This window comes from Perca fluviatilis, chromosome 6, assembly GCF_010015445.1.
Source record: "Perca fluviatilis chromosome 6, GENO_Pfluv_1.0, whole genome shotgun sequence".
In the NCBI taxonomy this organism is placed as follows: domain Eukaryota; kingdom Metazoa; phylum Chordata; class Actinopteri; order Perciformes; family Percidae; genus Perca; species Perca fluviatilis.
The window spans coordinates 12319143-12335531 of record NC_053117.1 but is presented as its reverse complement, the minus strand read 5'-3'; the positions used below and the strand labels follow the sequence as shown (position 1 = coordinate 12335531).

Below are 16389 nucleotides of genomic sequence, written 5' to 3'. Positions count from 1 at the left end.
CACAGACGAATTGCTAGCTGCTTAACGTAGCAAAATACTGTCTTCAGTGGATAATATCAGCTAATTCATTCAGACTCCCGGGCATGTAAATTTGCTGCTCCTTTTGCAATTAATCAGCTAACGTTACGAAGCAGCCCATGCCGTAGCTAAGTTACAGCTAGCTGGCTAACATTAGCTTAGGTTACAGTTAGCTAGTTGGTCGCCCCTGCTTTGCAATAATGTTAGCTTACCTGTCCAATGGGTAGAAAGTCGGTTTGGGGTTTGGTTTTGATCCCCAAAACTGTGACATCTTGATTTGCAAAATTATCTTTTACATGGACAAACATAATATGCGGAATTTATGGCACAATTCAAAAAGGATTTTAAAATGTTTTTTGTTTTTTTTTAATTTTAATTTTAATTTAACAATTATTTATCTCGCCATTAACTACCGTGCAGGAAGAAGAGAGAAAACTGGACAGGGTGTGCATTACTATGGTAGATCGCCCTCAGTGTTCTAATCTATCAAAATGACAAAAGGCCTTCAGATAACCTCTGCTGGGGTGTGTGGTTCTCGTACCAATTGACTGGTGTCAAATGATGGGACACTACACAAGACCGTGTGTAGTGGCCGATGTGTGTCGTACGTTAGGGTTATATTGAAACATTTTCAACTTGCGCAGTTGCACTAGCGTCTTTGCATGGACATCATTTCTATTTACTCTGCTTCTAAAATTTGTATAATGTTAAGTCTGAACCAAGCGGCAACTAATGATGGCTGGCTCCAAAGTCGATTAGTCCCCATAGATCCCCATGTTAAAATGGCCACCTTTACACTGTTTATAACTAAGTTCCCCTTCATGACAACTGTCATGATAACTCACCCATTTAAATTTAAGTTATAGTAAGGCTTAAAGTTTTGCATAATTAAGGGTGTTCTGCTTTGAGTGACAAAGGGGTGCAGGCACAAGAGGCCAGCATAGACTGTAGGCTTCAACCATGCTCCAACTCTTTGCCAGTTTTTGGAATAGTCGACGTCAGGCACTGCCAAGATGACGACGGTCGGAGCCACCGTGAGCTGCCCACTTTTAGCTTCATTTTGGCGCTTCAGGAAAGTATGGGTGACGTTAAGGACACTACGTCCATATTTTATACAGTCTATGGTCTGAACACATCTTTACAGTATTGTGGCTTTGTGAAGGTAATGCTTCAAATCTAAGGTGGAGATGAGAAACCTGTAACTCTCACAAATGACATAGGAGTATTAAGGCAGACTTGAAAAAATATGAACCCATCCTTTAAATAATTTTGTAATGCAGCTGGTTTGCTGAGTAATGCAATCCATACTCTCCAGGATAAATGGGGAGAGAGAGAGAGAGAGAGAGAGAGAGATACACTCCAGAGTGTAATGGAGGTAAAAAATAGTGTTGAGACAGTAGCAAGAGGGGTTTGTTTTCAGGGCCCAGCTCTGTTTTCGTTCCAGGAAAATGATGAACAGTCATGGCCTCAGCCACATTTGAGCCAGATGTCCTCATTATTATAGGAACCTTCACATTAAAGTGTCTGATAGACTTTTGTCACATTTTAGCCCCTGTATCGAGTTCAAGCCCTCATTGTAACTTTGTGAGAGTCTGGTCACCATGAATGAATTCTAGACTAATGTGCAGAAGAGCATGGAAGCTGTGAAGCTTTTGGTTTGCGTAGGGTGACCTGGCTCACCATTTATATATATATATATATGGAGCTCAGAGTTGAGCCATTCTCCTTGACGTCATGTAAATAATAAATCTTGTTGTGTTGTGAAAGTATTTGAATAGCCCATTTTAGTGCTGCAGTGGAGGATAAATAACCCTGATTTACACCAATAAAAAGACAAAACAGGAACAGTTCACTAATTGGCGCTGTGCCTATGTGTTCCTCTTGTTGGCTTCATGTTTATTCAATTTTATGACATAGGGAGATACTTAACAAAGTGTAGTCTACAGTAGCCAGCATACACAGACCACAGGGATTGTAGCCAAGTGGGACAAAAACACACAATTTGACTCTGTTTTTGGAAAGGAATTTGTTCTATTTTTGTAACCCCTTGTATTTGCTTGGGGTTTAAAACTGTTGCCTGTTGTCTTTTGCCCTTTTAATGTAAGATAGCAAGCTGTTACCTGTGGCATTTGCACATTCAATTTTTTGGCTCCTTGAATTGCCTATTCAGCACAGGCCTATAGCTGTAGCCTCAAAATATTTGGCACTTTCTGGGAGGTTTTAAAGCACTATCAATATGGCAGAGGATTTTTAGCTTATTTATCATCTGGGGTAGGACTTTCAATACTGCTGCCTTTTCGTAATTTGTTTTTTTAAGGCATTCTGCTTATACTTTTCCATCTTCTTTGTTGCTTTATGAATCCATGGTAATCCTATACTCTGCAGAAGTGTTATCACTTGATCCTGTTCCCCATTTCATTCTGAATTGGCAAATATGTAGAATTTAAAAATATAATGCAATTAATTTAGTTTTTACTATCAACTCAGTATCAATACTGCTCTCTAGGAAGTCCTGGATAAACACATTAAAAACAAACAATATAACATTAAATAATGTTAAACAGTATGTACAGTCTGTCAGTCAAGTGTACTGATGTCCAAATTCAGATAGTTGTACAAAAAAGGTGTCAGAATGATTTAGATGAAGGCGGGTCGTTGAACAGCACCACTGAACAGCATTTAAACCTCTTCTTCCAACACCTTACAGTATGTCAGGATTGGATTGCAAGCACACCCACTTTACCCAGTGATTGGCCAGGTGTGTGGGGATAGTAGATGGGGGGTTTTAGCTTCTCTCAAGCTCTTTTTTACCTCACCATTGATTGTGGACATTTGAAACACCAACAAACACTTTTGCCTTCAGATGTAGTTGGACATGTTATTTAATTTAATTTTATGATCTGTTTTTTTGCAAATGTATATATTATTATTACTTTGTGTAATGCCTATATGGATGTGCATGTATGTGTGTATATATATATATATATATATATATATGTATGTATGTATGTATGTATGTATGTATGTATGTATGTATGTATGTATGTATGTATGTATGTATGTATGTATGTATTTATGTATGTATGTATGTATGTATATTTTCATCAATCTCCAGGATAGACGCTGTGCTCAAGTGTTAACAGTGAAAATAAAATAAATATTAGTCATAGACAGTAGGAGAAGCAACTATTCTTACTTGTTGCACAGTGGTAAGTTGTTTTCCAACTCTCTGCTCGTCATATGTCCTTTTGTTAAACACACACAAGTCATGAGAGAAGAAACAGATAACAGATCCTTTTAACAAAAGGATGAAGGAAACCTTTCTGTGAATATATTGATTAATTGCATGAGATTTCACACTGAATTGTACTTGTAAACCAGAATTACATGATGCACACATTAGAGTGCGGATCGGGCCGAATTTTTCTTTCCGAGCCCGGCCCGCGTCCAACAGGCATTAAGAAATTTGTGTCCGAGCCCGACACAGTTCAAATCAAATTTCTTTCCTCATACTAATGACACATGTAGCAAGCCCGCTTTTATTAAGCAACTGTAGCAAGGCATTCGGAAATGTCAATACATGAGGCATCAGCTCACACGGGGCAACAAGCGCACGTTAATAAGCTGTTAAAATGTTCAATGTGTTAACCTTTCCTGCTTGCTTCGTTTCCGACCATGATCAGAAAATCAGGGGAGACTCGTTACCTCCAGGGCCGACCTTATAACATGAATAACCACTAACTCTGCTCCAGTTGCATCTATAACACGTCTGCTTCCTCTTTCTCTATCTCTCTTCTGCCCACTTACCACACACACACACACACACACACACACACACTGAGCTCTCTTAAAGGAGCTGCAGCACCATTTTACAACAGATGCCTTATCGCGCTGATGTGACCGAGCCCGACCCGAACCCGACCATAATTTCTAAATATCTGTCCGAACCCGGCCTGGCCTGTCGGGTACTGTCCGGACCCGTCGGACCCGTCGGGACCCGTTGGTATATATCAAGGAAACAATGTCTTAGCACACATCTGAAATGTTAGTAGATGCATGTCCCTGTGTAAGGTCTGTATTGGAGTGCTTACTGCTCAGGAATACCATGACACACCCCGAAAATATCCCAAATAGTGTCAATGAAATGTTTTCGCCCTCCACCCCTGTACAGTCATACACATGTACAGTATATACTAAAATGCATTAATACCTACTTTACAGCTTACAGATGTTTAAACGTATTGCGTTGGATGTTTTGTTTTTGATAGAATCAGCTGTTTACTGTGCATTGTTTTACAAGAGACTATAATTGTGGATGAAGTCAAGAACTGTTCTCTGGGTTGTTTTGTTAATTTCTGCTCAACATACTCTAATATTTTAGTTTGCTTAAAGTCAATTTAAATGATAAATAAATAACAGTGGAAACACATTTGGCAAGAAAAAGTAATGATGTTTTGGCTGGGCACCCGGTGTAATAAATTTGGCTTTGGCTTTCTCTAAAAATGATTAGTTTTTGGTAACGGGCATATTCCCCTTTTTTCTGAGAGTCAGACAAGAAGATTGATATTAGTCTAATATCTCTGTGTTAACCACAGAGCTGGAGTCACGTCATGGTTAAGCCTAGTTTAGCATAAAGACTGGAAGCATAAAGACTAACGCAATAGCTGGTCTGAGGCCTGTACTACGAAGCAAGATTTGGCGTTAACGAGGTAACTTCAGGTTCAACCCAGGGTTTTGTTATGTTGGAGATCAGAGATCAACCAGTGTAAAAGCACTGCCTACTCACCAATCAATAATTGATTGATAACAGCGTCACCGTTCTTAGAAGATCCGTGCGCGGAGAGAGAGAGAGGTGCGTTCATGAAAGTTAAAACATTTACAGACCGACAACCTCGTTACCATTCCCTGATCGGTATTTTTATGAAAGATATAGATTTTCAGCGGAGGGAATTACGTATAGGCTATTTGTCAGCTTCTTGAGCCGTGTGTCGCCAATGCGCACATCGGTTTGAATTACAGTATCTCACAAAAGTGAGTACGCCCCTCACATTTTAGTAAACATTTCATCATATCTTTTAATGGGACAACACTGAAGAAATGACACTTTGCTACAATGTAAAGTATTAAGTTTACAGCTTGTATAACAGTGTAAATGTGCAGTCCCCTCAAAATAACTCAACACACAGCCATTAATGTTTAAACCGCTGGCAACAAAAGTCAGTACACCCCTATGTTAAATTCCCATAGAGGCAGGCAGATTTTTATTTTTAAAGGCCAGTTATTTCATGGATCCAGGATACTATGCATCCTGATAAAGTTCCCTTGGCCTTTGGAATTAAAATAACCCCACATCATCACATACCCTTCACCATACCTACAGATTGGCATGGGGTACTTTCCATAAAATCATGTCTCAATGCAAATCAAACTAGCTATTAGGCTAACTGACATAAAACCATGCCAATCTCTAGGTATGGTGAAGGGTATGTGATGATGTGGGGCTATTTCCTAAGACCAAGGGAACTTTATCAGGATGCATAGTATCCTGGATACTATGCATCCTGATAAAGAGATGATAGAGAGATGATTTTATGGAATCTACCCCATGCCAATCTCTAGGTATGGTGAAGGGTATGTGATGATGTGGGGCTATTTTAATTCCAAAGGCCGTAGTCCTACTACGTCTTAAATGTTATTTTGTCAGACCTACCTCCACAGCGCTGCGGAGGAAGGTCTATCTGGTCCACACAGCATTCCTGGATGGGAGAAAACGTGCTCTGGTTTATTGGCATTTCTTTAAACCAATCACAATCGTCTTGGGTGGCACTAAGTGCCAGGCGCATTAAAGGTGCTGCTGCAAAATAGCCTCAGGAAGGAACTTGTTTTGGTGAAAGGTGCACGTTCAAAAATTTTTTTTGTCGTGCAACAGAAAACTCAGATTGGACAGATAGTCTAGCTAGCTGTCTGGATTTACCCTGCAGAGACCTGAAGAGCAGTTAACCATAGTCCTCATAAATCCATCGGAGTTTAGGATGCCAACACAAAGAAAGCGGAATGTAAGGGACATCCAGACGAAAATGAGGGACATCCGGCAAGTCTTCCGGCGGCACCTGAGTAATCCCCTTTATGAATCGTTGTCGATGTAGACTAACCACGTCCTGGTCCTGACTAAAGCTCTGTACTTAAAATTGACTTCTCATGGATGTGTATTTGTTTATATCCAGATTCCCGCCACATTTCAAGTGTGACAAAATTAATCACAAACATCATGTTAAAGTTAAATCTGAAAACCATTTTTTCCTGCTGTCCTGCTTATTAGTAATATAAGTAATGCAGAAAAAGATCTGATGAACATATCGTTTGTAAATAATTCTGTGTGGTCTAACAGTGTTTGCTTTCCACAGGGGGACCAAAGGCAAAGACATCAGCACTATCAAGTCACTGAGGGTTCTCCGAGTGCTCAGGCCTCTCAAGACCATCAAACGTCTGCCAAAACTCAAGGTTCTGCTCCAGTGCTGCTTTTTTGTTGCTTTATTTTGATTCATTTAGCAAGATTAGCAGGGCTGTGATTAAGGCAGGCCACAGGCGCGCTAGTTATTTTCCCTATGACTAGTCTTGTATTGCGGCATTTATCTCCACGGCGCACATGGATTAATGTAATTTGCACACATCATCACATTCATCCGTAGCAATCCCACCAATCGGTTCCAAAAACGTCCCAGTTAGATAATAAATGCCGTAAACATATTCTTGGTAAATCTTTACAATCATTCCCCGAAAGAACCAGGCAGGCCTGCCTTGCTGCACAATCCAAATGTTCTTTAAAACTTGCCATTTTCAGCGTGTAGCTTGCTAACTTGAACTTTGGTGTTGTTTCCCGTAGCGAAGGGATTTTGAGAACATCAACTTTTGTGAAAGTCTGCACTTTTCCCCCTTGACAGACCTGATATCGTGCTGAACATAGCATCAGTAGTTTACAGTGTTAAGTTACTTTTCCTCTCAGCTCCATCCATCCATCCATCCATCTTATTTTTATTTTATTTTTTAACTTGTGTTTGAATTGTTGCAAAGTGATCTTAAACAAACATATTAGTTATTATGATGTGTGTCTTACATGTTAATGCACTTACTGAGCTGGACGCACCAGCTAGGAATAGAATACTGTGAGAATTCCCAGTGGCTTGGCCTGCTGGCCAGGCTGGGCCTGCAGGTTAGTCCCACTCAGATTTCTATCAAATCTGATTCAGATTTGAATGAAGAGTTAGAGTAACATTTCAGCATCCTGACAGATGATAGTGTTCAACTATATTCAGAAATAATTTTCCACTTAACCCCTGAATAAAATGTGTGTGCTGTGTGTCCCCAGGCGGTGTTCGACTGCGTGGTCAATTCTTTGAAGAACGTGCTGAACATCCTCATTGTTTACATCCTCTTCATGTTCATCTTTGCTGTCATCGCAGTACAGCTCTTCAAGGGAAAATTCTTCTACTGCACAGATGAGTCCAAGGTCCTGCAGAAGGACTGCAAGTTGGTCTAAAATCCCTCACTTCATCATTTCTTATCTCATAAACTTCTAAATTGTAAACCGCCAAATGTTTGTGTGGTCAAAACCAGACCCTGTACCTGTCTTATCCCACTCAGCTTTATTTATGTCCTTATGTCTTCCAGAGGACAATTCCTCTACTACGACAGGGACGAGGTGGCCGCCATGCCCAGAGAGTGGAAGAAATATGAGTTCCATTACGACAATGTGCTGTGGGCCTTCCTGACCCTTTTCACTGTCTCCACTGGGGAGGGCTGGCCAACGTAAGTGCAGCTGACTTGATTCCCTCTTTAAGTTACAGACATGTGTAAGGCTGTCATATTTGAAACGATGTGTGTCTGTGATGGATTTGACACCTGGAACAGCAGGATTCGTTTGGGATTCATACATTTAAGTTAAATGGCTCCTGTGGGAAAATTGCCTCATTGGAAATGCAAGTAAATGCTAAATATACTAAAGGCTCTGGGAAGATATTCAACTTTGCAACTGACCAATTTTGGCAAATTGGCATTAGTATGAAAGGAGTTGTCAAAGCACAAAATGTACCCATCCATCTGTCACTGACTACAGGGGCGTGTTTAAAGGTCCCATGGCATGAAAATTACCCTAACCCTAGCCTGCCTATGGTCCCCCAGTGGCTAGAAATGGTGATAGGTGTAAACCGAGCCCTGGGTATCCTGCTCTGCCTTTGAGAAAATGAAAGCTCAGATGGGCCAATCTGGAATCTTCCCTATATGACGTCATAAGGGGAAAGGTTACCTCCCCTTTCTCTGCTTTGCCCGCCCAGAGAATTTGGCCCACCCATGAGAAAGAGAGAGACATCATGGCTTGCAAACAAGTGAAGCATGGCAGTTGGTCAAGGCCACACCCCCACCCTCCACCTTGCCCTACCTCTCTCCTCCTCAATAGCACTTAAAGCTACAGACACAGAAATGGCATCCTGGTGTTGCAAACTTAGCTACTTTTCAGACCCTCTTAGCAGCTTGCTGCTCAGAGTAAACACACACACACACACGGTCACTCGAGACGAGTATGACTGTCCTCTCTGTCCGATCCGTGATCCACAGATTCTGCTGCAATGTGGACATTGGAAGGTTGAGGTGGTGTGTGGTGGTGGAGCCTTACTCTGTTTGTCCTTGCGGTGTTGCCGATTTGCCTCTGTGGCACGGCAGAGTTCTGTTTCGTGGTGTGCTGCACCTTCCTGCACTGCTTTTCTCCAGTAGTCCCTGTTCAACGCAAGATCCTCCCAGTTGCCGGACGTGATGTTAAACCTTTTCAGGCTGGTCTTGATATTGTCCTTGAAGCATTTCTTTGGCCCACCGGGGGCTCGCTGTCCTTCTTTTAACTGGGAGTACAGGATCTGCTTTGGGAGACGGTTGTTGGGCATGCGGATGAAATGGCCTGTCCATCGGAGTTGGTGCAGCATTATGATGATAGTGATGCTGGGCACATTAGTTTCCTCCAGAATGTTGGAGTTTGTACGTCTGTCTTTCCAGTTGATCCTAAAGATTTTTCTTAAGGCTCTTTGATGGAATAGTTCCAGTGCTCTTAGGTGTCTGCTGTAGGTGGTCCAGGATTCCGCTCCATACAGCAAGGTTGGGAGAATCACAGCTCTGTAAACCAGGAGCTTGGTTTGAGCCCTCAGGTCTCAGTCATCAAAGACTCTTGTCCTGAGTTTGGCATAGGCTCCGCTGGCACAGCTCAGGCGATGGTTAACCTCAGAGTCTATATCGGCTTTGGAAGAGACAAGGCTGCCAAGGTAGGGGAAGTGGTCCACGCTTTCCAGAGTGGTGTTATCCACTTTGATGATGGGCTGGAGTGATGGCTGGTTGGGTGGTGATTGATACAGAACCTGAGTTTTCTTGATGTTCAAGGCCAACCCCAGGGCTCTGTATGCCTTGGCAAAGGCATTTAGGATGCCCTGGAAGTCTTCAGGGGAGTGTGCTGCAATGGCGTTATCATCGGTGTATTGCAGCTCCCTAATGGTGGTATTCCTGACTTTGCTCTTGGCTTTGAACCTGTTAAGGTTGAAGAGTCTGCCGTCAGTCCTGTAAAGGATCAGGATCCCCTGTGGCAACTCTTGGCCAGTGAGGTGGAGTATGGCTGCAATGAAGATGGCAAATAGGGTGGGTGCAATGATACATCCCTGTTTGACCCCAGTTTCTACAGTAAATGGCTCAGATTCAGAGTCACTGTTGCTGAGCACTGTGGCTGACATGCCGTCATGCAGTAGCCTCAGTACACGGATGTATTTGTCATGACATCCATACCTTGATAGTATGCTCCACAGTGCCTGACGTTCCACAGAGTCAAAGGCCTTTGTCAAGTCTATAAAGACCATGTACAGAGGCAGTCCTTGTTCCCGACACTTTTCTTGTAGTTGGCGAGCAGAAAAGATCATGTCAGTTGTTCCCCTGGATGGGCGGAAGCCGCACTGTGATTCAGGGAGTACCTCCTCAGATAGTGGTAGCAGGCGGTTGGCGAGGACACAAGCAAGGACTTTGCCTGTTGTTGACAAGAGCGAGATGCCCCTGTAGTTTCCACATTCAGCCTTGTCCCCTTTCTTGAATATGGTAACAATTTGGGCAACCCGGAGCTGTGAGGGGAGCTCTTCCCTTTCCCAGATCTTGATGAGTAGATGGTGGATGTGGTGCCAGAGCCTTGGTCCTCCTTCCTTTAAGATCTCTGCGGGGATCCCATCAGGACCAGCGGCCTTGTTGTTCCTGAGATTCCTGATGGAATTGTGAATTAGGGTAATAGGTTCCCCCATGTCTTTTCTGATGGGACTCTGTGAGATATGGTCGGCGATGTCTGGTTCGGTTGAGCTGTCACAGTTCAGAAGTTCCTGAAAGTGCTCCTTCCAACGTGCGTTGATGGAGTCACTGTCTTTTATAAAAGTCTGTCCATCTTTTGGGCACAGGGGATTTCAGCCGCGATGGCTAGGGCCATAGACAGCCTTAGTGGCACTGAAAAAGCCTCTGGTGTCACCTGAATCTGCTCTGGAGATTTAGAGCCTTTTCTGTCCACCAGAAGGCTTCTTTTTCTTCCACATCGGAGTCTAGGGTAGGGGCGTAGGCGCTCACTACTGTCGCTGTCTGGTTGTTGACCAACACCAGATGAATGGTCATGAGGCGCTCGCTGATCCCCACAGGAAGTTCGGAGAGGTGGTTGACAAGCTGGTTGTTGATGGCAAATCCAACTCCATGGTTTTTAGCCTCATCAGCTGGCTTTCTTTTCCAGAAGAAAGTGTAGCCACCTTTCTCCTCCTTTAGCTGCCCTTCACCTGCCCGTTGGGTTTCGGAAAGAGCAGCTATATCAATCCAGCATCTCTGCAGTTCTCTGGCAATGATGGCGGTTCGTCTCTCAGGTCTGTCACTGGAGGCGCTGTCCATCAGAGTGTGCACATTCCAGGCCCCAAAATAAAAAAAATTAGTTTTCTGACCGCAATGGGGTGTTCCCTCTGGACGCGGTATCCAGTCAGGAGGTATGAGGCAGGCTATTTTTAGGGCACCTTTTCTAGCCCTTTCCCCATGTGGGGTAAGCAGAGCAGATCCTGAACAGGGCTGCTTAGTCATGGGTGTAGCTGCCAAAGAGCTCTTCTGCCTCGTTCCAAGAGCCCAGTGACTGACTCTTGACACCCATTGCCTGATGTGCCAGCTCATGACTAGGGGCTTCCAGACTACACAAACCTGCCCCCACTTGCTGGGTGCCATAGGACTTTATCCGGGGTGGTAGGGTGAATTCCCTTTGTGGAGGATGCCTGTGCGTGGTGTTGTTTAACGTGGGGAGGCTTGTGCATAGACAGTCACCACACGGTCCTTGGCAAGTCTGGTTCAGGATCCAAGACGACTGCGGACCCATCACTGCTGCAGCCTTCATCCGCCTTCCTAGCCGTTGTGATGCGCCACCTGTTCCGCCATTGAGGTCTTTTGTCTTTTTTTTCAGGGTGTGCTCCCTTAGCCTTTGCCTCTGTAGGCTACCCCACAAGGCAGTGGGACTAGTTACCCATAGCTGGGGCTGTGGTTGGCGGGTGCCAGGGCCTACTGCTGCTCCGAGATCCCCCACAGTTCAGCCTGGGTCCACTAGGGCCCAGTTACCGTGTGTGGCTGCGAGGAGGCACTGTAGGAGTCTTGGCGGTGGAGAGGCTGTGTACTGACAGGAAGAGACTTACGCACTCGGCTCCTCTTTTTGCCCTGGCACAAGGGCTAGTCTGTGGCAGTAACTGTAAGCAGAATGTAGCAAGCAGAAGCAGCACGCAGCGTGCAATAACTACTAAACTGCTAAACTACGGACACTACTATCCCAGTACTACTGCACTGATGCATCACACACGCCCTGTGAAAACCCTTTCTCTGCTTTGCCCACCCATTTGTTTTGCTTTAATTGATTTTTTTTGGCCACCTTATAAAGGTGTCATTGCTAACATGTTGGCAAACAGTTGCCTATTGGTTTTTCAGTGTCAAATATTTTTATTATGAAGCATTAGAAAAACAGTAATACAGTTGTTGTGGAACGGAAATCCTGCTTCTTTTGAAATACTGAACCAAAGACAAACCGTACAAAGTCGTAAAGGCCCAGCATTACACGAATAACACCAACAGACAGATCCAATAAAACAACATAGTTATTCAAGTAGTTGTAGTAGTGAATCTTAACCGTTCATCTTTCCCATAAATGATATCATCGGTCTCCAGATCTTTTCAAACTCCTCCAGCCTATCACTAAGGATATAACGAATCCTTTCCAGGTGGAGGGTATCAGTCAGTGTCGCAATCCAAACTTTAAAATGTGGTACCTCTTTATCTTAGCGAAAGAATAAGTTTCTTTGCGCAGAGGAGGCCATAGGACAGGAGATGGAGTTGTGCGGTCTGTAGTTTTTTAGAGTGTTCTGATGCGCCCAGTATAACCCAAAATGGATCCGGTCTTATTTGAATTTTAAAAACCTTTGAATAGAACGAAAATATTGCCACCCAGAATTCCTGTAGCTTAGGACATAGTACATAACTATGTAGTAAATCTGCATCTGCTTGGTTACACTTCACAAATTGGGGACACATCTGGGAAGATTTTATGTAACTTCACCTTTGAATAATGCAACCTGTGCAAAATTTTTAACTGGATCAAACAGTGAAACATTAAGCATTAAGGGAGCACATATTAACATATTTCAGACCCTTGTCCCAGGTGTCCTCTGCTATTCCCATCCATAATTCCTTTTCCCAGTCCTTTTTTATACCCTCCATATTCACTTGCTCATGTTCATATATAAATGAAATTGCATGTTTTTCTACTATACAGTCTCTGAGACATTGGTCCAACTTATCAGGTGTTGCAGTCTCAAAATTGTCCAGATGAGTCTTCTCAGTGATCTGTAGGTACCTAAAGAAAATCTTTCTTTGAAGGTCCATATTTCTCCTGAAGCTGCTGGAAAGACGCAAACACACCCCAAATATATAAATCCCCAACACAGCAGAGTCCAAACTCTTTCCATTGATCAAAGGCTCCATCCATAATTGAAGGAATAAATGATGGATTTGCTGATACAGGCAGTGTAAAGGATAGAGCTCTAAGCTTGATGTTTTGCTATTTGCTTCCAGATCTGAATGGTGCTATGAATAATCGGATTATAATTGTAGTATGATTTTTTTAAACAAATGGGAGACACTAGGATAGCCCCAATTGAGTAGGGAAGACAATCCTCCCGTTCCATGTCCAGCCAGCTGGAGAGCGCAATAATCTCATCCAGCCAGTAGGAGGCACAATAAAATAAGCCTAGTAATAACGCATAAAATCCGGAAGGGCCAGCCCACCACTTGTCTTACGCTTGCACAGATGCCCCTTCCTGATCCTGTGGGATTTATAGTTCCATATAAATGGGAGAATTATAGAATCTAATAAAAAAAATTGAGGGAGACAGACCATCTTAACCGTGTTTACTCTGCCTATCAAGGATATTGGGAGTGTTTTCCAAAACTCCAATTTATTCCTAAACCTGTTCAATATAGTCATAAAATTAGCTTCAAATAGGGAGTTATATTTCTTTGTGATTTCTAACCCCAAGTATGTGAATATGTCCAAAGCCAATTTGAATGGAACCTGTTCAAGCACAGCTGGCTCTCCGCAACGCACAGGCATCAGCTCGCTTTTCCCCCAGTTTATCCTAAATCCAGAGAAGGAACTAAACAGTTCAATAGTTTCCAATAGAACCGGCATAGAAGTCCGTGGCCTAGTTATATACATCAAGATATCGTCCGTGTATAGCGATATTTAGTTTGAAGTATATTCCGTGTCGTAACCATGAATCTCACTATTTGCATGAATCTTCACAGCAAGGGGCTCTAATGCAAGTGCAAACAGCAAGGGACTGAGAGCGCACCCCTGTCTAGGGCCCCTGTGCAAATGCATCTGAAACTTTCCGATTAGTAAGGATTCTAGCATTAGGATTTGTGTATAGTAATTTAATCCATGCAATAAATCTTGACCCAAATCCAAATTTTCCTAGCACAGCATAAAGGTAAGACCACTCTACACAATCAAAAATCTTTTCGGCATCTAAACTTAAAATGAGCAAATCTTCCTTAGGGTGTCTGGGGGAGTACATAATATTGAAGAGGCACCTGAAATTATGAAAAAAGTGCCTTTTTGGGATAAACCCTGTCTGATCAGGGTGTATCAATTTGGCCATGTGCGGACTGAGTCTTCTTGCTAAGGATTTTGCCAATATTTTCTGGTCGGTGTTTAATAAAGACACTGGACTGTATGAACTTGCTTGCTGTAAGTCTTTCCCTTTCTTTGGAATAAGCGTTATGGTAGCTTCATTTAATGTTGGTGGTAGTGTGCCGCTCTCAAAGGCCTTCTTGTACATGCTATGTAAATATGGAGTTATTATGTTACTGAACTTTTTATAAAACTCATTGCATATCCCGTCCGGCCCCATGCTCTTACCGTTTTTTAAGGAATCGATTGTTCTTCGTATCTCCTCCCCCGTAATTTCCGGCTCTAAGGCACTCTGATCCCTCTCTAACAGTGTAGGTAAATTACGTTTATCTAAAAATGGTTTCATAGTCTCAGGTGCACGTTTGGGAAGTGTAACATTTTTCGTAAAATTGATGAAATGTATTATTAATATCCTTATGTGAAGTAAGAGGAGCACCTGATTCTGATGTTATTGTGTGGATGGTCCTATCACCTTCCCTTTTCCGCAGCTGTCTTGCCAGTAGTTTGTGTGGTTTATCCCCAAATTCAAAATAGGTCTGCTTAATGAATGTGAAGGCTTTAGAATTTTTTTCAGAAAGTATCCGATTGAGCTGGTATTTAAGGGCTGTTATGTGTCTCCATAGCTGGATGAGCGGCGTTTTCTGCATCTAATTTTCGTATTTGCTCTTCTAACTGTGCTTGTTCTAATCTGCCGGGTTTCTTCTGTGAGGATTGAAAGGAGATAACACATCCTCTCACATACGCCTTGAAAGTCTCCCATAACAGAATTGGTGATACATTGTCTTCATCAATCGTCTCAAAAAATAACTTTATCTGAGTCTCTAAATACTCACAAAACTGTTTCCTTCCTGTTTCCTGTATCTGGGATCAGGCTGAAAGTTTTCCTGAAAAATTCTGAGTCATCCCAGTTTGGTCCATAGATATTCAGTAATGTAATTGGTGTGGAGTGTATCTCACCTATGACCAAAATATATCTCCCCTCTTTATCTGCAGTTGTAGATTTGTGTAGAAAAGGAACATTTTTGCGAATTATTATAGCCATTCCTCTAGCCTTTGCTGAAAACTTGGAATGGTAGACTTGACTTATCCAATTGGTTCTTATTTTCCCATGAGCCTCATTTTTTAGCTGCATCTCCTGTAACAAGATCACATCCGCCTGTAACTCTCTCAGATCTGGCTCATTAATTCCATTCACATTCCATGAGCAAAAAGTTACATTTTTCCCCGTTCCTATGTGTCCTTCTACCTCAACAGTTGCTGCAGCCATACTGACAGATCAGTCTCCTATTGCAAATTCTGATGCGGTGACATTTATCAGTATAAGATGTAGTCTGAGTAGCACCCCTGCCCATCCCACCCTAAGTCTAACAAAACAACAAAAAACACTCAACTTCCTCTGAACACTCCTATAGTCAAACTTCCGGAAGTGGGACCAGCCCTCCTTCCCAGAAGTCCAACTTCCCCACCACCTACTAGTCCACCACTTCTTAATCCCAGTCATCCTTTCCGTCAACTGTAGCTCTACAGATGTTTAATGACCCCAAAACCATGATTACTGGTAAATATATTAATTGGGTCATTTAAGGAAACAGGTGTTAATTATTTATTAGTTGGGTCATTTAAGGGAGAAGGTCTTAGTTATATTTAAAAAAATAAGCCAATATTTTGGTGACAAGCTATTAAGTCCTTCCCTGAGTTTCCTGCTTAAGTAACACCCTTTAATAATTTCCAACTCAGCTTGAAAGATAAGCTTATTTGCCTATCAAATAACATCCAGTAAGGAAATCATGAGAGAAAAATAGTAATTATCAAGTAGTTATTAATTTCACGAGAGTCCAAATGCCCATGCTCATTGGCATAACCAAGCCAGTAAACAAAACTTCAAGCCCCTGAACTGCTGCTACATTTTGTAATGAACAATGTTATAAACAGTAACAGTGCAACAATGTTAACCTTACATGTAAACAATAACCCTCGGCAAGAACCGCCTTCCATGTTCACCTGCATGAGGCTCCTGTTAGAGACCTCGTTCTCAGTTTTTCTCCGGAGGAATGAAAAGTCTACATTATCCGGGGTTCCATTATGATGAGTCTTCCTACTCATACTTCACC

The 16389-nt window shown here is 42.6% G+C and overlaps 1 protein-coding gene across 1 annotated transcript in view; it reads left to right on the top strand.

Annotated features, from left to right (window-relative positions):
- LOC120561038 (voltage-dependent N-type calcium channel subunit alpha-1B-like) overlaps positions 1-16389 on the top strand; it is a 261579-nt gene that overhangs the window by 219754 nt on the left and 25436 nt on the right. Inside the window, exons 31-33 of the mRNA XM_039804005.1 lie at positions 6423-6519; positions 7385-7545; positions 7687-7824. Coding sequence (XP_039659939.1) covers positions 6423-6519; positions 7385-7545; positions 7687-7824 — 396 coding nt within the window. The remainder of the gene's footprint in view (positions 1-6422; positions 6520-7384; positions 7546-7686; positions 7825-16389) is intronic.